Raw genomic sequence first — 27,082 nt, 5'->3', positions numbered from 1 at the left:
CATAATTCACAAGGCTTCCCAGGTATTCTTCATGCATTCAAACACTGGAATGCCTACTGTGTCAGACTTAAAAGATAGATCAATGAACAAAACTGACAAAACTTGCCCTCAGTAGCTTACAAAAGAGGCACTAAACAAGCCAGATAAGAAAATATGTTAGATAGTGATAAGTGTTTCAAAGAAAAACAAAGCAGGAAAGGGCAATAGGGAGTATGTGTAATGGGCATGTATTTTTACTTTGAGGCTGCCATTTTTAAAAGAGATGGCTTCACCATAAAGGCGGTGTTTATAAAGGCTCTCCCACTCATCTGGCAAGAACTTTATTTTCAGAGTTGCTAATTATTTATATAAAAATTTTATTACAACAACCAAAAGAAAGCTTAGGACAAATACTATCGTCTTTGACCTCTTTCAATCACTTTTCAAGGACTTTCTAAGACCCCATAAGCTAAGCATCTTAAGTGAAGGCCCCTTTCATCTTTTTTTTCCTTTGAAAATAACAACTACAAAATACATAACATACTTCAAAAGAAAAACTCATAGGCTATCATGAATAACTACTCACTTCCATTTTAATCCCTCACAGGCAATCAAAGACAACTTAAAGGTTCAATTCTGGATAAATGGGGAAATGGTAGTTCCCAAAACAGGGGAGTTAGTAAAAGTAAAAGGAGCTGATTGGGAAGGGAGAAGTTCAGTTCTATTGAGGGATATATAAGTTTGCAAGGACAGCAACATAGTCAAATAAAGAAGGCAGTTAAAAATCAGGCCTGCCACCGGCAGAGAATACAGCAAAAACCATGGGGGGGGAGGGAAACAACCTTGTCCTCACTAGGGCAAGAACAAGAGACCAAGGGCCCTCAATCCCTCACACTCCATTAGCCTGCTATTTTTCCGCTTGACTTCTTTACCCATCCTGGATGGATCCAAGATAGAGAGCCTTCACTGCTCCCCTTAACATTACACTAGAGGTCATCCTAGTTTTTACCTGAAACCCAGAAAGAAAGAGCTAGCAAAGGCAGGAAAAAATAGAATTAAGGGGGAAGTGGATGTGGCTCAAGGGTTCGATACTCAGGGCCTCCTGGCTCGTGTGGTGAGCTGGCCCACACACAGTACTGCTGCGCACAAGGAGTGCCAGCCCACGCAGGGATGCCCCCACATAAGGGTGCCCCCCTCGCAAGGAGTGGCCCCTGCACAAGGACAGCGAGCCCCTCGCAATACCACAGCATACTCAGGAGTGGTGCCACTCACTCAGAGAGCTGACACAGCAAGATGACACAACAAAAAGAGAAACAGATCCTCAGTGCCACATGATGAGAATACAAGCGGACACAGAAGAATACACAGCAAATGGACACAGAGAGCAGACAACAGGGGGAAAGGGGAAGAGAAATAAAATAAATAAATCTTAAAAAAAAAAAAAAAGAATTAAGGGGAGAACCAGAGTTGCAAATATTCACACTGCTTAGTCAACTGACAATAACCTCTTAGAGAAATGGACTTCATTTTAATTATCTATATCCTCAACTCCTCTCATTCCTAGCAGTGTCCACAGTGATTGTACTATAAATAAATGTTATATTTAGAAGACTCACAAAACTGCTACACTAACACTCAGCACACTATATTCCTCCTCCCATTTTTATGTTTACTTTTATTTATGGTCCCATAAATATTCTGGTACAGTCTATATTTACTGATTGCAAATGAAAATAGTTCTTGGATCACAGAGTGGTTCAACAATGGCAGCAGAGGAATACTGGTATGGGATGTTATTGACAGGGGACATATGGCTGACAGGGAGTTATACAGGGCATGTGTCCAGGGAACATGGAAATGTTTGGATATACTCATAGCGGAAACAATTAAAAACAACAGCTGGGGGGGTACTGGGTTCCTGGCCGGGGGGGTAGGGGGGGCTCTGTCGTGGTCCCTAGGGGAGCAGCGGCAGTCCCCCAGGTACAACGGCAAGGACCAGGAAGGAATGAGGGTCCAACAGTGACCCCCAAAACTAATGACTATACTTGTGAGCCTATACATCTGAAATAAGAACAAGCCCTAGAGCAGCACTGTGCCTAAGAGTTCCCTCCTGACAGCCTCCGTGTTACTCAAATGTGGCCTGTCTCAAAGCCAAACTCAGCATGTAAATGCAATGCCTTCCCCCCAGCGTGGGACACGACACCCGGGGATGAGCCTCCCTGGCACCGAGGGATCACTACCAAGTACCAGCTGATGATGTAACTAGAAAATGACCTCGAATTAAAGGTTCAACGCGGACCAGCAGAATATCCCTGTCTACATATAATAACAGGAGTTAAAAATGCTGTTTGACCTAAAGTAAGGGGGAAATGGAAAGGAAAAATGAGTTTATATGGCTATGAGTCTCTAAAAAAGAGCCTGGACGTTGTCAGAAGGATTGCCCTTATGCACACCTGAGCAGTCTCAGAGACAGATAAAGTAGATACAACCCCAGGTATTGGGTCTTTTGAGGGCTAAAGGGACCCACAGGTTCTATGGTCATGGCGATGGAGTTCACTGCCATGTCAGTTGGCCCTTCTCTGGAGCTGGTGTTTCTGCGTGATGGAGCTGGACACAGATGGGATCTCTTTTCACAAGCCTTTCATGCTACTTTACTGGAATTGTAGTTGGTGCTGGGGTTTAAAATATATCTAGGGGATTTGAATCTCTGGACTGACAATATGATAGCCAGGCCCTGAGCCTCAACAGACTTCAGATCCTACACTCTGGTTTATTGGACTTACCCCACTCAGCTAACATGGAGTTGAAGAATGTCAACCACCACACCATGGAGCCTAGAGTGCCTACAACTGAAAGCAGGAGGATTGCATCCAGCATCCATGTGGAATCTAAGCCCCCTCTTGACATAGATGTGGAATGGACACAACCAATCCAAGGTCCACAGGAAGGAGGAATACAGTAAGGATTAGAGTGGACTTAATGATATTCTATTCATGAACTATTGTGGTTAATAATCGAGAAAATGTGGCACTGGTGTGGAAAAAGTGGCCATGGTGGCTATTGGGTACGGGGAATGGGAGGAAGAGATGAGATGTGGAGGCATTTTCGGGACTTGGAGTTGTCCTGAGTGGTGCTGCAGGGACAATTGCCGGACATTGTACGTCCTCCCATGGCTCACTGGATGGAACGTGGGAGAGTGTGGGCTATGGTGTGGACCACAGGCCATGGGGTGCAGCGATGCCCAGAGATGTACTCACCAGATGCAATGGATGTGTCATGATGATAGGGGAGAGTGTTACTGTGGGGTGGGGGCGGTGGGGTGAATGGGGACCTCATATTTTTTTAATGTAATATTTTTTTTAAAAGGAATAAATAAAATTAAATTAAAAAAAAAATGAAAATAGTTCTGCTGGTTACTTGGGAGTCAAACTGCTAGATCAAGGGCATGTGAATATTCAACTTCAGTAAATATTGTCAAACTATTTGCCAAAGTGATTATATCAATTTACACCACCAACATTTGGTACTGCCCACAGCAGCTAAGGATAGTGCCTTTCCAGAGCACTATTTTTTGACAGACCAAAGAGTAAACAGGTTATTAGAACAAAGCCCAAAAAGGAATACAATAAGGAGATAGAATTAAAATTTGTGAAATCCCATCTTACACAGGAAAAACATGGGGGACTTGGGAGGACAGAAAGACCTATGTCCAAATATTTACTACCCACCTAATATCTATGTGACCTTAGGAACAAGTTACTTAAACTTAGTACACAATTAGCTCATTCGTACAATGAGAATAAAGTCTTATCAGGCTGCAACATTTAAATAATATAACCCTCACATACTGTTCTTCACGGTGTCCAAAAATGTTAGCACTCCTGCGTTCCTACCAACAACAGATTAATGGGCCACTCATGGCAGGAAAATTTAAGTCTATTATAGTGCTAGAAAATATATATTATTTAATGCCTAAATTTCATACGTTGAGGAAACTTTTAATTTATATGTTAACTGTACAAAAAACAAAAAAATTGAACTGAACAAAAGGATATAAAAATGAAAAGCAAATCATTCACCATACCCTCTGTGTCTTTAGTTCTGGTTGTTATCCTAATAAGTCTAAATAAAATGCTTACACCTCAATTTCATGACTTAAATGAAATTTTTTAAATGAAATTATTCATGATTTAACTAAGGACTAAATGTGATGAAATAAAGAAATGAGCATCCTAAACTTTCCTACACCTCTCAACTTCTGCCAGCTATAGCATTACTTCCATTCTCATGGTTTTCATTACTGATTTCTGTTCTATAAATTAAATTACATTCAGGCCTTCACCACTCTGCATATAAATATACTCTAATAACCAAAAACCTATCAATTTGCTTACTACAACATTGTGTTTTATGTAATTTTAATCCTTGCAGAATCAGTGAGACTGACCCTTTTGAGGAAATGTAATTTTATACCACTTAATTTATTCTACTTGTCTACATCAAATGTTGTCTCTTTTCTTATATTATTACTAATTGTTCGAAATTTTTACCAAAATTTTTATTGATTCATAACTGGACCATAACTTTTCTGTTGAGAGATCTGTTTTCCTAATGTTCTTAATTAATTTTTACTTTTTTATTAATGAGGATGGCATGTACCTTCACCCAATTATGAATATCATCCAGGTTCTTAATCATACTATTCCTTAAAATAAGAAATTCATGAAGTGTTTGTAAAAGAGCATACTTCCTACATCACTGCATATTTCAATACTTTTTTATGTAAACACTTTATAGTTTGGTTGCCTATGCACTTCTAATTTGAAAAAAATCATCTGATGTCCCATTCTATCTTGATTTCTTAAAAAAGATTTTATTCATATATTTATTCCTCCTTCCCCCTCCCGCCCCGCCCTGCTGTTTTGTTTTGTTTTTTGTCTTATGTCCATTCTGTGTGATCTACTTTATCTATTTCTCTTTTTGTCTTCTCATTTTTTCCCCTTTAGGATTCACCGGGATTCGATCCTGGGACCACTAATGTACAGAGAGGTTCCCTGTCAGCTGAGCCATCTCAGTTCCTAGTTTCTGCTGCACTTCACCTTGACCTTCCCTTTTGTCTCTTTGTTGCATCATCATCTTGCTGCATGACTCACTTGCGCAGGCACTCGCCCACCACACAGGCACACTTTCTCTTCTTTTTCACCAGGAGGCCCCAGGGATCGAACCCAGATCCTCCCATATGGTAAAGCCCTATCACTTAAGTCACATTCTCTTCCTCCATCTCAATTTCGTAAATGATTAAAATATTCAATGGTCTAGTGTTACTGATGATCTCTGACATCAGATTGATTCTACATCTTTCTTAAGCAAAGTGGTTTCTCTTTAATGGCATTCAGGGTTTCTTTTTTATTTTAATGTTCTTAAATGTCAGAAGGATGTGCCTAGATAGAGGTCTTCTTAAAATTATTACTGCCTGATATTAAGTGGGCCCTTTTAATCTAAAACTGCATGTCCTTCAACTCTGGAATAATTCCTTCCATCATTTCTTTTGAGTATTTTCATCCTTATATTTTTTCTGTTCTTTTCTTCAATTCCTCTAAATCACCAATAACTTTTTTTCTTCTCATTATCTACCTATCATTTTGCAAAACATACTGAGAGATTTGCTCAACTTCCTCTATTTTTTTGAAAGAATCCTTTGGTAACTGGCTGTTTTCTGAAGTTTAATTCTGGCTAAGTATAGAACATATAGGGTAAAGTCACTAATCAAGAAAGCAAAGCAATAAAACCTAACATACATAATATCTCTGCTTGAGTAACTTTTCTATTTTATTCTTGTTGCTTTGAAATGGAAATGTGGGGGAGCAAGCGCAGCTCAGTGGTTTGAGCACCTGCTTCCCATGTACGAAGTCCTGGGTTCAACACCCAGTACCTCCTTAAAAAAAAAGACAAGAAGAAACAAGCCCAAAGAAAATGGAAATGTGTACTACTTCAAGTGCAAAATAGCAGTAAACTCAACAAGGAAATCTAACTAAACTAATAATCCTGTTTTATATTTCAATCTTAAACCTTTAAAAACCTTATTTACATAGTAATCATTTAAATGATTAATTTAATAATTAATCACTACCTCACCTTAAATGCTAAAATAGCAGTTAGAATAACCTGAAGTGATCACAAAACAGACAGGAGAGATTAGCAACATAACTAAGCAAAATATTATTGTAATTTACAACAATATAGGTGACCTGTAGGTAGAGTATATATTCCTCAAAAAGTGTCGGTACAACTAGCTAGCCATTTAGGGGGAAAGTGATTACCTGCTACATATCTCACAAATAAATTCCAGATATATTAACAGTTTTTAAAAATTTAAAGCTCATAAAAGGATAGTACTAGGGGAGCAGATGTGGCTCAAGCAGTTGAGTGCCCACCTCCCACGCAGGAGGTCTTGGGCTTGGTTCCCTTTGTCTCCTAAAGAAAACAGTCAACCAGCAAAAGCACAGTACTAGAAGAAAACCTAAATTATCTTTCTAATCTTGGGAGCAGAGAAAAATACTTCTAAGCAAGACTCCAAAGACAAAAGGACAAAAATTCTAAAGGAAAAGGCTGTCATATTTTAGCCATCTACTTTTTCTTTTTCCCTTGGAGGGTGGGGGTGGGAAGGAGAACCTTCACCAAAATAAAAAGATAAAGTATAATACCTGTTACCAGAATTAAGGGGAAAAAAATTTTTTTAAGATAAATTATAAAATTACAACCTGGAAAAAATAAAGCTCCTGCAAACTACAGGAAAAAATTACAAACATCCCAACAAAAATGTTATCAAATGAACAAATATGGATTACTACTACAAAAAGTTAGTATCAGACAAAAACAAAAAACAAAAAACATAATACTAAGTGAAGGAAACCAGACAGAGTATTACCTATTGTATGACTCCATTTATATAAAACGTAAATATAAATCAATTTGTAAAGATGAAATTAGATTAGTAGTTATGTAGGGCTAGGGAGGGAATGCTAAGGGGTGTGGAGTTTTCTTTTCCAAGTAATGAAGTTGTTATAAAATTTTTGAGATGATGAAGGTAGAACATTGTGATTATATTAAAAGCCACTGATTATGTACTTTTGGTAGATCATACGGTATGAGAATATATTTCAATAAAACTACTTAATAAACAGTTGTGCAAGAAGAGCCAGAAATAGCAGCTATGTACAGCAGGGGAAACACAGAGATTGAGAGGTGAGGAATTTTGTCTTTTTTTTTTTAAATTATTATAACTAAATTAATGAAAATGTTCTAATAATGACTGAAGTGATAAATGCACAATTACATGATTATAACAAATACCGCTGATTATACACTTTGGATGAATTGTATGCTTTATTAATATGTATCAAAACTGATCTGCTTAAAAAATAAAAGTTTTAGCAAAGAATTCTAAATCTGTTATTGAAGAAAAATAAATTTTAAACAAAACGCCAATTTCTGCCTATCGGTTTGGCACAGTTTTAAAAGATTGGAAAAAAAAAAAAAGGATACCCAATGTTAGGAGTACAGAAATACTGGCACCCTCCAACTACTGGCAAATGTGTAAGTTGGTACAACTCTAGCAACATCTATAAATATATTTCAAGTGTACCCACTGCCCATCAATTCTGCTTTAATAGCCTATCCAGAACATGAATGGTCATCATTTATTGCTTATAATAAAGACAACCCAAAATGACTAAATGTCCATTCAAAAGTACCGTTATATTATAATAAAGGACATTAAAACCAGAACTATTGTGAAGCGGATTTGGCTCAACTGACAGAGCATCTGCCCACCACATAGGAGGTCCAGGGTTCAAACCAGCTGGCCCACGCGCAGTGCTGATGCACACAAGGAGTGCCATGCCATGCAGGGGTGTCCCCCGTGTAGGTGAGCCCCATGTTCAAGAAGTGCACCCCTTAAGGAGAGTTGCCCCATGCAAAAGAAGTGCAGCCTACCCAGGAGTGGCGCTGCACAGACAGAGAGGTGGTGCAGCAAGATGACACAACAGAAAGAGACACAGATTCCTGGTGCCACTTACAAGAATACAAGTGGACACAGAAGAATACACAGCTAATGGACACAGAGAGCAGACAACTGGGGTGGGGGAAGGGGAAATAAATAAAATACATACATCTTTTTATTAAAAAAACTAAAACTATCGGTAGATCTACACTTACTGATATGGAAAGCAGAACATGACCTTAAAATATTAAATTTTTAAATGTTATACTACCACATACACAGTAGATCCAATTTTATAAAAATACATGTATGTGTGGACATGAGGATTCACCTCTGACTGAAATAAGTACATGGTAGGCAATACCAATTGTAAATATAGCTGCCCCAAAACAGACATGATCTCCTGATAAACAAGATGCAAGAAGGCCTTTTCAATTATATGGTAAAATCATATTCAATATATTTGAACAAAACACAAGATACGTAGAAAGAAAAAAATCATGAAGGAAGTAATATATAACTTGGGCACCTACATCTTATTTTAATTTATCAAAAAGGAAATACAAATAAAATTTTTTAAATACACAAAAAAAGAATTAGAATTTTAAAAGCAATGAAGAAATACAAGCTTTTCAAAGGAGTACATATACATAATGCTCTAATCTGCCACACCCAATTCTGCCTCCCAAATCAACCTGGTGCATGGCTCAAACCATCACCAGAAGGTCTTGCTGTAAATTTTTCCTTTAGTAAAATATGATGGATTATACCGATTAACTGTATACTTTAAGAAATATTTGGGGAAATAAACATTTTTTTTAATTTAAAAAAGCGAAGCACAGAAAATTAGATGAAACTTCAAAGGCATTCTGGAAGACCAAATAAGAGAAATCAAATCTACTGCAAAAAAGCTTTCCTCAACTTTGCAAGTTATAAAAAATTCAATTTACAAAAGGCAAGTGTGTGTGTACATATTACACATGCCATGCAGAAAGAACATTTAAAGATAAAATATCTCAAAACTCAGAGACACATCAATCAAGACTAAAGCAGGTATTGTTGTTTTAAAATAAGCAGTTTCCCAAAAACTAAGGCTACACTCCTTTTAACCATCAATTAATACTCACTGTATTCCACCTTCTTTCTCTTCTTTTTCTCTTTTAATTGTTCTTCCTCCTCCCTGAATCCCTCTTCTCCTTCTTCCCTTGGCTCCTCTCCCAAGGTATCATAAAATACTGGATCTCGATGAGCACTCTTCCTCTGGAAATGCTTAGTTTTGGATCCCCCTTTAACAAGTACAACTTTTCTTTTCAGACAAGTACAGCCAAACATGCAGTCTGGTCGGCGGCAGTGAGCAGGCTGGCGTTTTTCCAAAGCTAGACTGGAACATATGCAACCCAGTCGACAGAAGTCATTGTTGCACGGAGGAGCTCTTTTCCTTACGATCGTGTGGATGGGTTTAGTTTTGAGAGATGCCTAATGTTGAAGCAGAAAATTGTAATTCTACCAAATTGCCCAAATCATTCCCAGACATCACCTACAAGTTACATTCATACATTTATTCTGCCTGACATGCCTTCCTCTCTGACTCCTGAGTATTGTGAATACTAAAAGCACGAGACTAACACAGATTCAAAGCACAGAAAATGAATGTAACCAGTAGTTTGAGCAATCTCTCCTTCTAACCCATGGTGCAAACAAGCAGGAGAACAGGTATCCTCATTATCAGCCAAAATAACAAAATGGATTTTTTTCTCAGTAGAAACTGTACATAATGCTCCAGGAGCATGGGTTAACAAACAGAGACCCACAAGAAAATCCATCCTGCTTTGTACATAAAGTTTTCACTAGAACAGAGCCAGGTTCCTTCATTTACATATTGCCTATGGCACTACAACAGCAGAGTAGAGTAACTGCAACAGAGATGGAAAGGCCCTCTGGCCCTTTACAGAAGTTGTTTGCTTTAGGAATGATTAATAATAAAAGACACACCCTGCATTTAGTATCAATAACTGATGATCTTTAGCTCTAGAATTTACTCATAGAATTTAAAAAAATAGAAGGATATGTATAGAAATTCGTGCTAAAAAAACAAACAAAAAACCACCTGCCAAGACGGGTCATTAATAGAAAATGAAAAATTCTTAATATAAAATTCTACACACATGGGGATCCCCTGGTCTTGGATTCTTCCCTGGCACCTAGGGGTTCCCTGGCCCCAGGTCCCTGACTCTCAGCTTGAGACACTCCAGTCAGGGGCCCTCCAGTCCCTGCTCCCACTGCCCTTTCTGGACCCTCAGGCACCCACCCCAAGACTGCAGCTCGGCCCAGCCCCTCTTGTACGGCTGGGGTAGAGGAATGGACTCTGTCCAGCCCTGGTGGCCCCCAGACCTGAGCCCCACGGGGCTGTGGAGTCTAATTCTGGGCCTGGCTCAGGTGAGCTGTTTCCTCAAGAGCCAAGACACCTAATTTTAGTTTGGGTGAGTGGTCTTCAGGGATTGGAAGTTGAACCCCAACTGAAGGAGCCATGTTTCCCCTTGCACCGTTATCTGTCAGTCTATCCCCTAGGGGTGGGTGTCAGAGGGACCATCCTTTCCCTGGCATTATTCCTTTGCTGAGAACAATAAAGCTTTTGTTTTTTTCCAAAAAAAAAAAAACTGCAACAGAAAGGTTTTTTCTCCATAGCTCTATAAATTTCTGAATCTTCTGGGATATAGTACCTTTCAAGCCAGATTTTCAAAGCTGTTTTAAAAAGATAAGCAAATATACTTCTCTGCATGCTGGAGAATGGAATTAGAGATTGAGAAGTTCAGAATGGCCAGCTGCCTTGATTAGTCAAGAGCCAATTGTACTGTCTCCCTCTGCTGGCAAAAAGGATCTACAACCTGTATGTCTAGCTGGTAAAGAACAAATGGAAATGACATCTCCTTAGTTGGTTTGTAAGGTAACTAAATGCTAAACATTACCTGATCCTCCTGCCAAAAAGCTCCATTCCCACTTCCACTCACTAACCTCACACTTTCAAGCCAGCACCAATATGCTTCCCCAAAACAATGGATACTTACTTGGGCAGTAAGAAGAGTTGTTAAGGACACATCTGCTCGTTCTTCAGTGATATAGGTCCTTGGTTTTCCTTCCCAAAGTGCACAATCCTCCAGGTCCATTAGCTTCACCTGAGATTTAGACAACCCTGGAGGGCGAGTTCCCTGAAGCTGCTGCTGCTGCTGCTGTTGGTGTGCCTGCCGCAAACTAATCTGTTTCGGAAATATATTTTCATCTAAAGTTGGCACAACAAAGTTATTCACCTGATTTTCTGAGATACTGCTTGAAGAATTCTTGGTAACCTTATCTCCTGGAATCATATGAGATTGCTTCTGCTTTGGTGAAACAGGATATGGTAAAATAGATTTATACGATGGTTTAGTTCGGCCACTGAATGTTGTCTGTTTGTTTTGAGATTTTGCTTTTCGAGAGGCAGATGATACAGAATGAGGCTTCAAAGAGTAAGAGGTAGAAGGGGAAACGACAGACTGCTTCTTTAGTACACTATCAAGTGTTCGTACATAGCTGGTACTCTTGGTGGGAAGCTGGTATACCACAGGAGACGCAGGAGCATTGGAAGAGAAGCCCATGCTTGTTTCCATCAGCTTGCCTTCATTTTCCAAGTATTCATCTAGTTTGTCACTACAGAAGGCAGAACGGTTTTTCAGTGAACTTTCTGAATTGCCACCTATAAATAAAGAGACACAAGATACTTAAAAGAAATCTAGGGTCAATCTCTAGATAAACACACTTAAGAAGGCCAGGAACATTGAGTTATAACCTAGTTAATAACCTAGACTATCCTTCCTTGGAAGGAAGGAAACACATAAAACCAAGTTAAGAGACTGAGTCTCAGACACTAATTACATTAAAATCCATTTTCTACGGCATTCTAATGTCTTATCTTAAAATTCTCAAGTTGCATACTTATAAAGCATTGAACTATTTGCCAAGGATGAACAACAGTAGTTAATGTAAGTAACACAAGAGCCTTCCATTTATGATTTAAGTATAGAGACCAGACATAAATAAAAAGCTAAGAGCAAGAAATACACTTAAATCAGAACTTAACCAAATGCCAAGGGATTATTTAAAAGATTGGAGTACCTGGAATCTGACAGAAAAAGCTAGGGAAGAGGTAAAAGAAATGAAAAGAGGACAATAAAATTTAGTTTTAAGGACTAAAACACCAAGTTCAGTAGAGAGATAAGCACTTTTTTAAAAAAAGTGTAGGATAGGAACAACTATTTTGGAAAAATGGTGAATTTACCTCAAAAGTGTAAACTGCAAACAAGTACAATGGGAAAGGAAGACACTAAGGAGACCAACAGGCATACAGTCAAAATGCTAGGATGAGAAGTTTACTTTGATGACTGTCAGGAATCATGATTACTTCTGAAGATTAATATTTCATAATAATGCTTAAGAATAATGCTTTTTTGTAACTGCAGGGATAAAAGAAAGGAAAGTGCAGTTAAAAAGGCTGTAAGATGGGAAGAAGATGTGGCTCAAGCAGCTGGGCTCCTACCTACTACACGGGAGGTACCAGGTTCCATTCCTGGTGCTTTCTAAAGACGAGCAAAACAGCAAGCTGACACAACAAGATGACTCAACCAAGAGACACAGTGAGGAAACACAATGACAGAGACAAAACAAACAGGGAGTGGAGGTGGCTCAAGCAATTAAGCGCCTCCCTTCCACATGGGAGGCCCCGGGTATGGTTCCTGGTGCCTCCCAAAAAGAAGACAAACAGACAGCAAGTACAAACAACAAGGGGGAGAGGGTGAATAAATAAAAACAAGAAAATCTTTAAAAAGAGACTACAGTTAATACTACAATTATAATAATACTCATCATTTCTAATAAAGATAAAACACTAATACAAAGTGGTAGTAATAGGGAAAACTGGGGGGGGCGGGTCTGATACAGGAATTTGGTATTTTCTGCATGATTTCCCCATAAACGTTCAACTGCTATAATAAAAAAGAATTATTAAAAAAGGCTGCAGGGATTATGCCTGACATGGTTAGGGACTGAACAGGAAAATGGGGAATGGACAGAAATCAGCTAGACAATTTATTTTCAGTTCATTTTAAAGTACGGAGAGAGGAGATTAAGAAGGGGCAGGAAGCATATTGCTTTTAACAAAAGGCTATAGCTAAACGTCAGACATATTTAGAATTTTAAAAACAGATTACCCTCATTCCTTGAGGCAGAAGCACTATGAAACTTTCCCCTCCATCCCTTGATCTTGGTGAAGTCATTTGTCTTCCCTGTCCTGGAAACAAAGGGAAATCCAGCATCTAAAAAAGAAAACAAAAAAGAGATGATTAAATTTCTAGCAAGTCAATATTTTATAATTAAGACTTTACCTTAATGGATTTGCTTTTTTTAAAAAAGACTATCTAAAATGTATAAATCATTTAGACTATACCAATATATAAAATACCTGAAACTTAGAATATCTTAAATGTATCTAAACAAAGGTAGCTTTTTATTTATATCACAAATAAACTCAATTATAATAAAATATATATATATGTATATGTAGTGTTTGACTTCACAAATGCTATACACTCACCAGGAGAGGCAGGGTTGGTTCCTGTAAGGTTCCAATAAGGAAAGCTAGTCGCTGGAGCCAAAGGTAGCTGTACTCCCAAATATTTAAGATCAATGCTCACTGTTGGATCCACTGAATTCAATTTTAAGCCCACTGCAAGAAAAAAGGATTGCAAATTACATCCTCTCCTCTCTTTATTTTAACTTGGACAGGGGAGGGGGAACAGCAGGTTTAATAGCGATAAAAGAGATAATGGAGACTAAGAACAATGGGATAAAAATAAACAACAAACTTTTTTTTATAAAAAAAGAAAAATAAATAAATGGCAGATAGACTTTAAGGTGGTCCCCACAGTCCCTGCCTTCTGCTTACATTTGTGTAATCCCCTCCAACTCTCGAGTGTGGGCGGGACCTTTTTTCTAACCAATGAAATGTGGCAAAAAGGATGGGATACACATGATTATTATGTGGTAACGTAAGAGTGTAACCCACATCTTGCTAGAGCTACAAAGAAATGAATTCAGCCAACAATCTGAGGGAAACCGGATGCAAATCTTTTCCCAGTAAAGCCTCTGAAAAGAAACCAAGCCTGGACAACATCTTGATCGTAGCACTGTGAAGATACAAATCAGAAGATCTGGTTAAGCCATCCCCAGAAGTTCTGACCCACAGAAACTCTGGCACGGTCAATGTGGATTTTAGCTGTTAAATTTATGGTAATCTGTTATAGAGCAATAGTTAACTAAAACATAAATGCAGCAGAAATAACACATTTTCTGCTTTAATCCTTCGTGGTCCAGAGACTGTTCTTCTGACGATTAAGACTACTGATTTTCTTGTTATTCTTAAGGGTAGTTATGGTTAATTCAGCCTATAAATTTTATGAATTCTTTATTTGAAAATTAAGAAGATACCTTTTGGGAATATACTTAAATTATTAACAAAACTGAGGCCAAAGGAGTTTCAAATATTAACTTTCATAGCAATAACTAAAATTAAAGTCACAGGTACAAAATTTTTTTAAAAAGTCATAGGTATAGGCTTCTAATAAAAAGCTCACATAGGGTTGTTTCCCCTAAAAGGTGAAGGTATCAGGTAGGTCATGAATCACAAATCCTAATGGCTAATTTGTATATCCTCCACAAAGAGATCATCTGAACAAAAAATGGCTAATCTGGTTATGGTTTGCAATTCCAGTTATATAAGAGAAAAATTTTCGCATGGTATGATTAAAACGAATGTCCAGGAAGTGGATGGGCTCCGGTCTACCAGGGTTCAATTCCCAAAGCCTCCTGGTGAAAGCAAGCTGGTCCAAGAAGAAATTGGGCCCGCGGAGAGAGCTGGTGTACCAAAATGATGCAACAAAGAGAGACAATAAGAGACGTAGCAGACCAGGGAGCCGAGGTGGTGCAAGAGACTAAGCACCTCCCTCCCCCTCCAGAAGGTCCCAGGACCAGTTCCCAGTGTCACCTCAAGTGAAGACAAGAAGACACAGAAGAACACACCACAAATGGACAGAGAGAGCTGACAATGGGGGGAGGGGGAGAGATAAATAAATAAATCTTTAAAAGCAGGAAAAACTAATGTCAATAAAACAGAACATTCTTTCTTCATGTTTCCAATCAACTAGGAAGAAAATAACATTCTGAGTTGGAAAAACTGGTTTCTAATCTTTTCTTTACTATGTCTTAATTTTGTGATTGGTGATAAACTTCTCTTTGCTTTAGTTACCTCTTCAGTAAAATAGTGAACGCCAATTAAGGATTTTATTGCCTCTTCTCTGTGAAATACTCCATAATTCAGACAGTGATAAGAGATAGAACACATTTCCCAGATATCAAGGAGCTTCAGTTTTCCCAACTGACTCAGTAGTTACACATAGATAAATGAGTCCTATAAGAGATAAACAAAAAGGAAGGAACCCTGAAGAGCTCAAGGGAATCTGGTAGAACTCTAACTTTCACTAAGTAGAAATTAACTAGGAAAGGGGAGGGGTGCTTGAGAATAACCAGAATGTAGTAAGCTACTGTAGAAATCTAAGTGAAAACTAAATATTAAACAAAAGATCAAATGAGATAGTGTAATGCTAAAAGAAAAAAAATCAATATTATTATTACTAATAACCAAAACCTGCCAGAATAGCTACCTAAAGAGAAAGCAGAAAGAAAAAATTAAGTTCTTCAAAACATACCCATTAGGGTCTTCTGGGAAGATGACAGACTAGAAAGACATAGGACTCTCTTCTCCAAAAAAAATAGCTAGAGGACAGGCTGAAACAGCCTAGAAAAAGATCTTCTAGGGTTCAGGATACCAGGCAAAGGCTAACACTACAGAAAGGAGAGTGGGACAAAAGAGGGAAATCACAACAAAAGAACTCTTAGTTGAAACCAGAGGCTGCTACTGCCGACAGATTCCCCACACTAAAGATACTTTAGAACTCTAGAGCCTCTGGGTCTGTGACTACAGACAAAGGGGGTTACAGGGATCTACCACCCCAGGAAAGGAGAGAGAGAGGGACACAGCCTAAGGTTGACTCTCTGCTTCAGACCCATAAATGTGCTGAACTGTGTCCAAGGAACCCTTCCAGGCCAGATGGGCTGCGCCATTCATTGTTTGCCTTGGAGCCAGCAAGGGCATAAAGATATAAAACCCTCCCAATCTCCTCCTCTACTAACAGGAACTGATTTTTGAGGACTCAGAAGGGAGTGGAAATATTTCTGAACTGGGAAAAGGAAGGGGGCTACCACAAATGGCTGGAGAACTGTCTCAGAGAAACTTTGAATTACAAGGCTCCCTGCCTCCAGACAGGAAGCCATATCACATTGATCCAGTCTGTGCTGCAACAAATACACACCGAGCAGAAATTGAACTAAGAACTGCCAAAGAGCACCATCAGAGGGCAGACCAAGGAAGTGTACCCTAGAAAATTAAAAATAAATATGAGAGGCTTCTTCTGGTCTCTATAGCCTCCCCACCAAGGCCCTAAGAAGCAACTCTAGAATGAATTACTGGGTCCAGTGTCTAGTATTAAGCAACCAGTAGGACAATCCTAACAATCCAGGATGAGTCAAGAATCAAAGAGCAGTGGTAACACACAGCCTCCCATCACTAAATCCCTACAAAAGAGAAAGAAACTGAGCATATGAGTAAACTACATCCTCATCAGATGCATAGATATCAGCAAAAAACCACAAGCTATACTAAAAAAATAGAAGACATGGCCCAAAATAAAGAAATATATCAAAGCCGCAGAAAACATGAAGAATAGAGAGAACTAATCAGTGAGATGCACAAAATTTCCAAATTCAAATTAATGAGCTAAAAGACTATATGGTTAAAGAAATAAAGGACATCAAGAAGACATTGAGGGAAGAGGAATTGGCCCAATGGATAGGGCTTCCACCTACCACATGGGAGGTCCAGTTCATACCCCAGGCCTCCTTGACCAATGTGGAGCTGACCCATGCGCAGTGCTGATGCGTGCAACGAGTGCCGAGCCACGCAGGGGTGTCTCCCACATAGGGGAGCCCCATGCAGAAGGAGTGCGCCCCGTAAGGAGAGCTGCCCAGCGCGAAAGTACAGCCTGCCCAGGAATGGTGCCGCACACACAAAGAGCTGATGCAGCAACAAAATGAAACAGATTCCAGGTGCCGCTGACAATAATACAAATGGACACAGAAGAACAAACGGACACAGAAGAACAAACAGACACAGAAGAACACACAGTGAATGGACACAGAAAGCAGATACCGGGCGGGGAGGGGGGAGCGCATGGGGAAGGAGAGAGAAATAAATTTAAAAAAAAAAAACCAAAAAACCTATGGGTACAGCGAAGGCAGTCTTGAGGGGGAAATTTATAGCCCTAAATGCCTATATTTAAAAAGGGCTAAACTCAATGATTTAACTGAAAACTGGAGAAACTAGAAAAAGAACAGCAAACCAATCCCAAAGCAAGCAGAAGAAATAAAAAAGATTACAGCAGAAATAAATGAAATTGAGAACAAAAGAACAATAGAGAAAATCAACAAAACCAAAAGCTGGTTCTTTGAGAAGATAAATAAAATTGAAAAACCGCTAGGGAGACTAACAAAGAAAAAAGAGAGATACAAATAAATACAATCAGAAATGAAAGGGGAAATTACAACTGACCTCACAGAAATTTAAAAAATCATAAGAAGCTACTTTGAGAAACTGCATGCCAACAAACTAGACAACCTAGATGAAACGGACGAATTTGTAGAAATGCACAACCAACCTACACTGATGCTACAAGAAATACAAGAACAAACCAATCACATTTAAGGAGATTGAATCCTTCATCAAAAATCTCCCAGCAAAAAAAAGTACAGCACCAGATGGTTTCACAGGTGAATTCCACCGAGCATTTTGAAAAGTATTGACACCAATCTTGTTTAAACTCTTCCCAAAAACTGAAAACGAGGGAAAACTACCCAACACATTTTATGAAACCAACAACATCCTAATACCAAAGCCAGATAACGATACAGAAAGCCAGAAGTAACAAAGCCAGAAAGAAAATTACACACCAATCTCTCTAAGGAACATAGATGCAAAAATTCTCAACAAAATACCTGCAAATCAAATCCAATAACATATCAAAAGACTTGGACTTCATGACCAAGTGGGATTTAAGCCTGGTATGCAAGGCTGATTCAACGTAAGAAAATCGATCAATGTAATACACCACATTAACAAATTGAAGGGAAAAATAAACCATGATAATCTTTTTTTTTTTTTTTTTTTAAAGATTTATTTATTTAATTTTCCCCCCTCCCCTGGTTGTCTGTTCTTGGTGTCTGTTTGCTGCGTCTTGTTTCTTTGTCCGCTTCTGTTGTCGTCAGCGGCACGGGAAGTGTGGGCGGTGCCATTCCTGGGCAGGCTGCTCTCTCTTTTTCACGCTGGGCGGCTTTCCTCACGGGCGCACTCCTTGCGCGTGGGGCTCCCCCACGCGGGGGACACCCTTGCGTGGCACGGCACTCCTTGCGCGCATTAGCACTGCACATGGCCAGCTCCACACGGGTCAAGGAGGCCCGGGGTTTGAACCGCGGACCTCCCATAAACCATGATAATCTTAACGCAGAAAAGGCTTTCGACAAAATCCAGTATCCTTTCTGGATAAAAATACTTCAAAAAACAGGACTAGAAGGAAAATTCCTCAATATGATAAAAGGCATAGATGAAAAACCCACAGCCAACATCATAATCAATGAAGAAAGGTCGAAAGCTTTCCCTCTAAGATCGGGAACAAGACAAGGATGCCCACTGTCACCATTGTTATTCAATATTGTTCTAGAACTTCTAGCTAGGACAATTAGAAAAAAAAGCAAAATTAAAGGCATACAAATAGGAAAAAAGGAAGTAAAACTCTCACTGTTTGCAGATGACATGATCCTGTACTTAAAAAATCCTGAAGCATCCACGACAAAGCTACCTGAGCTAATAAATGAGTTCAGCAAAGTGGCAGGATACAAGATCAACATGCAAAAATCAGTAATATTTTTCTACACTAGTATTAAACAATTTGAGGTGGAAATCAGGGGGGAAATTACATTTTTAATAGCAACAAAAAGACTCAAAAACCTAGGAAATTAATTTAACAAAAGAAGTATAGAACCTATATGAAGAAAATTACAGAACAATGGTAAAAGAAATTTTATATGACCTAAGCAAATGGAAAGACATTCCGCGTCCATGGACTGGAAGAATAACTATCATGAAGATGTCAATCTACCCAAACTGATTTACAGATTCAATGCAATACCAATTCAAATCCCAACAGCATACTTTACAGAATTAGAAAAGGCAATATTCAAATTCATTTGGAAGGGAAAGTAAACTGGAATAGCCAAAAGCATTCTAAAAATGAGGAGCAACATAGGAGGAATTTCACTGCCTAACTGTGAAACATGTAACAAAGCTACAGTGATCAAAACAGCATGATACTAGCATAAAGATTAGACACATCGATCAGTGGAACAGAATTGAGAGCCCAGAAATAAACCCTCACCTATACAGTTAACTGGTTTTTTGGAGGGTTGTTTTCTTTTTAAAAGATTTGTTTTTTATTTATTTCTCTCCCCTTTTACCCCACCCTGCAGTTGTCTGCTCTCTCTGTCCATTTGCCGTGTGTTCTTCTGTGACCGCTTCTATCCTTATCAGCAGCACCGGGAATCTGTGTTTCTTCTTCTTTTTTTAATTTAAGATTTATTTATTTATTTATTTCTCTTCCCCCAACCCCCACCCCAGTTGTCTGTTCGCTGTGTCTATTTGCTGCATCTTCTTTGTCCGCTTCTGTTGTTGTCAGCAGCACAGGAAATCTGTGTTTCTTTTTGTTGCGCCATCTTGTTGTGTCAGCTCTCCGTGTGGGCAGTGCCATTCTTAGGCAGGCTGCACTTTCTTTCACGCTGGGTGGCTCTCCTTCCAGGGCACATTCCTTGTGCATGGGGCTCCCCTTCACGGGGACACCCCTGCGTGGCATGGCACTCCTTGTGTGCATCAGCACTGCACGTGGGCCAGCTCCACACGGGTCAATGGGGCCCAGGGTTTGAACCGCAGACCTCCCATGTGGCAGACGGATGCCCTAACCACTGGGCCAAGTCTGCCACCCTGTGTTTCTTCTTGTTCTGTCATCTTGTTGTGTCAGCTCTCCGTGTGTGCAGCACAACTCCTGGGCACGCTGCACTCTCCCTCACACTGGGTGGCTCTCCCCACAGGGCACACTACCCATACATGGGGGTCCCCCACAGTGGGGACACCCCTGCGTGACAGGGCACTGCCCGCATGCATCAGCACTGCACATGGGCCAGCTCCACACAGGTCAAGAAAGCCCAGGGTTTTCTTGGACCTCCCATGTGGTAGGCAGACACCCTATCCATTGGGCCAAGTCTGCTTCCCAGTCAACTGGTCTTTGACAAACCTACCAAGTCAATGTTAATGGGACAAAACAGTCTTTTCAACAAATGGTGAGGGACAACTGGATATCTATTACCAAAAGAATGAAAGAGGACCCCTATCTCACTCCCTATACAAGAATCAACTCAAAATGGATCAAAGATCTATCTATAAAAGTCAGGACCATAAAATGACCAGAAGAAAACAGAAAGAAACATCTTCAAGATCTTGCACATGCAACAAAAGAAAAAATAGATAAATGGAACCTCTTCAAAATTAAACACTTTTACACATGCCAGGACTTTGTCAAAAGGGTGAAAAGGAAGCCCGCTCAATGGGAGAAAATATTTGGAAACCCCATGTCAGATAAGGGATTAATATCCAGGATATATAGACAAGTTACAACTCAACAATAAAAAGACAAATGACCCAAATTAAAAATGGGCAAAAGACTTGAATAGACATTTGTCCAAAGAAGAAATACAAATGGCAAAAAAACACATGAGGAAATGCTCAGCATCACTAAGACTAGGGAAATGCACATCAAAACTAAAATGAGATATCGTTTCACACCTTTCAGAATGGCCACTATTAAGAAGAGAACTACAGGTAAGTGGACTTGGCCCAATGGATAGGGCGTCCGTCTACCACATGGGAGGTCCGCAGGTCAAACCCTGGGCCTCCTTGACCCGTGTGGAGCTGGCCCATGCACAGTGCTAACGCGCACAAGGAGTGCCCTGCCATGCAGGGGAGCCCCACGCGCAAGGAGTGCACCCCATAAGGAGAGCCACCCAGTGCGAAAGTGCAGCCTGCCCAAGAATGGCACCACAAACACAGAGAGCTGACACAGTAAGATGACGCACACAAAGAAACACAGATTCCCAGTGCCGCTGGTAAGGACAGAAGTGGTCACAGAAGAACACACAGAGCAGACAACTGGGGGGAGGGACGGCGATAAATAAAAATTAAATCTTTAAAAAAAAAAGAGAGAACTGCAAGTTTTGAAGAGGATGTGGAGAGATAGGAACACTTATTCACTATTGGTGGGAATGCAGAACGGTACAGCCACGTGGAGGACCATCTGGCAGTTCCTAAAGAAGTTGAATATAGAGTTGCCACATGACCTTGCAATACCACTACTGGGTATATACCCAGAAAAACTGAGAGTAGTGACACGAACAGACATCTGCACACTGATGTTCATAACAACATTATTCATGACTGCCAAAAGTTGGAAACAACCTGGTGTCTATCAACTGATGAATGAACTGTTATCTATTCACACAATGGAATATTATGCAGCTCTAAGAAATGAAGTCGTAAAACATATGACAACAGGATGAACCTGGAGGACATTATATTGAGCGAAGCAAGCCAGACACAAAAGGACAAATACTGTATGACTCTGTGTAGCAGTTTGATATTATTGATGAATTCCAAAAAGAAATACTGGATTATGTTTGTAAACAGATCTTTTCCTCTGGGCATATTAGATTATATTGGAGTCATAGATTTACTTGATTAAGTAACTATGTAAACCTCTTCTGCCAGTAGGGTGTTGAGTCCCCACCCTTTGGTGGGTAGGGACTCACAGATAAAAGGCAAGGCAAAGGACAGAGTTGAGAGTTTTTGATGTTGGAGTTTGATGCTGAGGCCTTAAGCTGGGAGCCCCAGGAAGTAAACACACAGAGGAAAGAGAAGCAAGCCCCAAGGAAGGGAGGAACCCAGGAAGCCTAAACCCTCACAGACGTCAGCAGCCATCTTGCTCCAACATGTGAAAACAGACTTTGGTGAGGGAAGTAGCTTATGCTTTATGGCCTGGTATCTGTAAGCTCCTACCCCAAATAAATACCCTTTATAAAAACCAACCAATTTCTGGTATTTTGCATCAGCACCCCTTTGGCTAATGAATACACTGCATTCCTATAAACCAAATCTATTGTGTAACATATTGTATGACTTTAAAAAATGTGTCCAGTACATTTAAATGAGAAACGTATATTTTTATTCTGTTTTCTTTTTAGTTTTCAATTGTTTATATTTTCTATTATTAAACGTACAAAATAAAGTTAAAAGAAAAAAGAAAAAAATATATATACCCATTAGGCAAGTAGGTAAAATCTAGACTCAGATTCCTACCATTAAATTTAGAGATTATCTTCCTATTTCCTTGTCTGTATTTACTTGTTTATTTGAACTGCCCCCCCCAAGTAATAACAAGCCCTAAAAAAAAAAGCCAAATAAAATGTATAAAATGTACATATAATGGAATATTATTCAGTCCAAAAAGGAATAAAAGTTCTGATAACATGTGACAACATGGTTGAATCTTGAAGACATCATGATACATGAAATAAGTCAGACACAAAATGATATATATTGTATGATCTAATTAGAGAAAGCACTAAGAGTCAAAAATCTAGAATACAGGTTACCAAGGACTAGGGTGGGGACAGGAATGGAAAATTAATGCTTAAATTGTACACTTTCTATTTGGGTTGGTAGCAAAAGTTTTGGTAATGGATGGTAGTAATGGTAGGCAGCATTGTGAATGTAACTAACAGCACTGTGTGGTTAAAGGGAAAATGTTAGTTACATCTATGTTATAAGAATAACGATTTTTAAAAAACATAGGACTGTATAATAGTGAATCCTTTTCTAAGTTAATAGTATAACTATAAAAATGTTCTTTCATGAATTGTGACAAATGTACCACACTAATTCAATAGGGTGGTATATGGGAAGTCTGTGTTTTATCCATGATTTTTCTGTAAACCTACAAACATCTCTAAATGAAAATATATATAAAATTTAATTTAAATATATTTATCAATTAAAAAAAAAATAAGCCCTAAAAGTAGAGAGGTAAATGGTACATGGACACTGCTCAAAGCAATTTCCAATTTAACTCACCTAAACTATCCTGAAATATTTGCCATGCAAGCAAATCCTTCCTCAACTAAATGATACATTATAATCAGACTTAGCTACTTTCATAGGAATCAGCAAAGGAAACTTTAATTTGCAGAAAATAAGGCAAAATTAATTCATAGAAAGTATATCCTCAAAAGCCTCAAATCCTTTCTACGTGATAGCTCAAACTAAATTACACTCCTGCTTACCACATTAGAAATTACTTCTTAGACATTATCACATTGTCACAAAAAAGACTTATGAAACCAGAACTGAAAGAGATCAATTTTATGGCTCCTGCAAAGTCAGAGTCACAATAACACACTGTGGCAAAAGGTGTCTGCTTTTAGCTAAATCCACCAAAAATGAAGTACCACAAAAAAATACTCAAGAGAAATAAACTTCACCTTCGCAATTAGTAAATATAGAAAAAAGTTCAATGAATAAACTCAACATAAAAATGGATATATATAAGAAAAATTCCACCTAAACATTGACTTAACATTACTGAGATGTTTTTATTTATTTATTTTTAAAGACTATATTTATTCCTCCCACTCCACCTTGTTGTTGTTTTGCGCTTTCTGTTCTCTGTGTCCATTTGCAGTGTGTTCTTTCTCTATCTGCTTGGTCTTTTCTTCTTGTCTTTCTCTTTAGGAGGCACCAGGAACCAATCCCGGTATCTCCGGTGTGGGAGAGAGGCACTCAATTGCTTGAGCCACCGCATCTCTCTGGTCTGCTGCATCTCTCACTCTCTCTCCTCTGAGTCTCCCTTTGTTGCGTCAGACTACACTTTTAAATAATATTTTCAAGAGGCAGAGAATTCTTGAAAGATTGTTATTCATCATAAAGGAATTTAACATTAAAACTTACAAAGCCCATACTCTGTAGAGAATAGATAAAACTCCTGTACAAAAGAATTCCAAATACTTTCTGTGTAAATAATCAGCCCTTAAAGATGCAGAGCATAACTCCACTTCTTAAGCGTGGGCTGTGCTTAGTGACTTCCTTCCAAAGAGTACAGTATGGATACGGGCAAAAAGAGGAACTTTACAGCAGAGAAGAAACCCGATAAACATTAGTTTGGCCTGGTATTCAAAATTAATATCAACAATGATAAATAACGTACATAATATGTACCCTTGGCATGATGTGAGAAGAAGGGCAGTTTGATCAGTGGCCTTCCTCCCAAGAATATATAACCCTAGTCGAAACTGAGAAAAACAGACAAATCCCAACTGAGGGACATTCTACAAAATACCTGACCAGTACTCCTCAAAACCGCCCATGCCACCAAAAACAAAGAAAGCCTGAGAAACTGTCACAGCCAAGTGGAGCCTAAGGTAACATGAATACTAAATGTACTGTAGTATACTGGATGTACCCTAGAACAGAAAAAGGACATCAGGTAAAAATTAAGGAAATCCAAATGAAGTATGGACTTTAGTTAATAATAATATATAGGTTCATTAATTTTAACAATGTTAGATTTGTTAATAGGGAACTGGGTTTTAGATAAAAACCTACCTAAAAACTACATGTTTTTAAGTAGGTACTCTCTGTACTATGTTTGCAGTTTTCTTAGAAAGCCAAAACTGTTCAAAAATTTAGTTTATTCAAAAAATTAACAGAGAATTGACTTAGTAGCAGCAAAGCAGAAATATGCTTATAGGGAAGCAGACTTGGCCCAGTGGACAGGGCGTCCATCTACCACATGGGAGGTCCGCAGTTAAAACCTCGGGCCTCTTTGACCCGTGTGGAGCTGGCCCATGCACAGTGCTAATGTGTGCAAGGAGTGCTGTGCCACGCAGGGATGCCCCCGCATAGGGGAGCCCCACGCACAAGGAGTGCGCCCCGTAAAGAGAGCCGCACAGTGTGTAAGGAACTTCAGCCTGCCCAGAAATGGCACCGCATACATGGAGAGCTGACACAGCAAGATGATGCAACAAAGAGAGACACAGATTTCCAGTGCCACTGACAAGAATGCAAGTGGACACAGAAGAACACACAGCGAATGGACACAGAGAGCAGACAACTGGGGGGGGGGGGCGGAGGAAGGGGAGAGAAATAAATAAAAAAATAAATCTTGAAAAAAAAAAAAGTATAGGGGAAGCAGATTTGGCTCAACTGATAAAGCATCTGTCTTCTATATGGGAGGCCCAGGGTTCAAACCCAGAGCCTCCTGACCCATGTGGAGAGCTGGCCCACATACAATGCTGACACGCCCAAGGAGTGCTGTGCCACACAGGGGTGTCCCCCACATAGAGGAACCCCCACGTGCAAAGACTGCACCCTGCAAGGAGAACTGCCCCATGCGAGAAAAGTGCAGCCTGCCCAGGAATGGTGCCGCACACACTGAGAGCTGATGCAGCAGGATGATGCAACCAAAGGAGACACAGATTCCCAGTGCCACTGACAAGAATGCAAGTGGGCACAGAATACCACACAGTGAATGGACAGAGAGCAGACAACGGGGGGAGAGGGGAAGGGAAGAGAAATAAAATAAAAAATAAAAATAAATAAAAAGATAGTATAGGAAACAAAAATAGAGCACTGTGAAAAACAAATTTTAGAACTTTATTTTAGCAACAAAACCAACGACAACACATCTTCCTAGGCTTAATCAACATTTCCTAGGCTTAATCAACATTTCTTGCACTTCAGAGGAAGTTCAAAAAGTTTTTCAAGCTTTTACAGGCTTTATTCAGCTCAAAAAGCTTTACAAGTATTTATTTTCTAAAGAATCATGAAACTCATCAATTAGAAAAGCAAAGAAATATGACATTATTGAAACTTAACAAATTACTTCAAGTATCATTTTTAAAGGGGGACCTAAAAGAATATCTTCAGAAACTTAGGATTGGTATCATTGTTACTACAAATATTTAACCAAATTAACTTTTATTCTTTTGAAATTGCAAAGATATTATTTAAAGAAAGCAAAGGTTGGGAAAGAAAGAGATCTGCCAAAATAAAACGGGGAAAATCCACAATAGAATTCTAACTCATGCCTCACACAAAGTAAATACCACAAGGTTTACAGCTTTAACGTTAAAACACACATAAACTATGTAAATATTGTAAGAATACTCAGTTAAATATATTTACTTTAGGATCAAGGAAAAACTTGTACATGACACCAACTGTACAATCAATAAAGCAAGTAAAAACCAATGGCTCACAGACATATTTTGTTTGGTTCAGTGTTTTTAAAGCTTTGAGTTAGTTTACTCAGGAAACTATTATCATCTACCATCACTAAATAATTGCACATCACATATAAATACTGACTACAGCTTCTCTTAAAACAATGGGATGATCTGAGAATACTTGGTACACCTTCTCATACAACAACAATCCACTAAAGTGTCTGCCTCACTAGAAGAGGCATCTCCAGTCCACCAAAGTCCAACCCTAACTCACAAATTCAGGCCTATTTTACTTTGTTACTTGATAGTTTCCACAAGCATTTGACTTTGAACCCCATTCCATAAAGGAAAAGAATACAAATTTGTTTAAAATAATTAAAAAGGAAGGAAAAAAGTAAAATCATAGCCAACCAGAAGATGGAAGGTAAACAAGCCAGAGCAAAAGGACTGGCAGTGAGCACTGAATATATTTATTTAACTCTAGAACTAAAATGAAAACAGGGAAACGAACTTTGGCCCAGTGGA

General features: G+C 39.0%; 1 protein-coding gene across 22 annotated transcripts in view; it reads right to left on the bottom strand.

Annotated features, from left to right (window-relative positions):
• MGA (MAX dimerization protein MGA) overlaps positions 1-27,082 on the bottom strand; it is a 208,246-nt gene that overhangs the window by 34,189 nt on the left and 146,975 nt on the right. For all 22 annotated transcript variants that reach the window (XM_058293978.2, XM_058293961.2, XM_071214120.1 and 19 more), the window contains 4 exons: positions 13,605-13,736; positions 13,222-13,326; positions 11,047-11,711; positions 9,109-9,457 (listed from right to left, as the gene is read on the bottom strand). In XM_058293978.2, the coding sequence (XP_058149961.1) occupies positions 9,109-9,457; positions 11,047-11,711; positions 13,222-13,326; positions 13,605-13,736 (1,251 nt within the window). The remainder of the gene's footprint in view (positions 1-9,108; positions 9,458-11,046; positions 11,712-13,221; positions 13,327-13,604; positions 13,737-27,082) is intronic.

This window comes from Dasypus novemcinctus, chromosome 3 (genome assembly GCF_030445035.2).
Source record: "Dasypus novemcinctus isolate mDasNov1 chromosome 3, mDasNov1.1.hap2, whole genome shotgun sequence".
NCBI lineage: Eukaryota > Metazoa > Chordata > Mammalia > Cingulata > Dasypodidae > Dasypus > Dasypus novemcinctus.
Note: the sequence above shows the minus strand (reverse complement) of the source record. Positions and strands in the feature narration are given on the sequence as shown.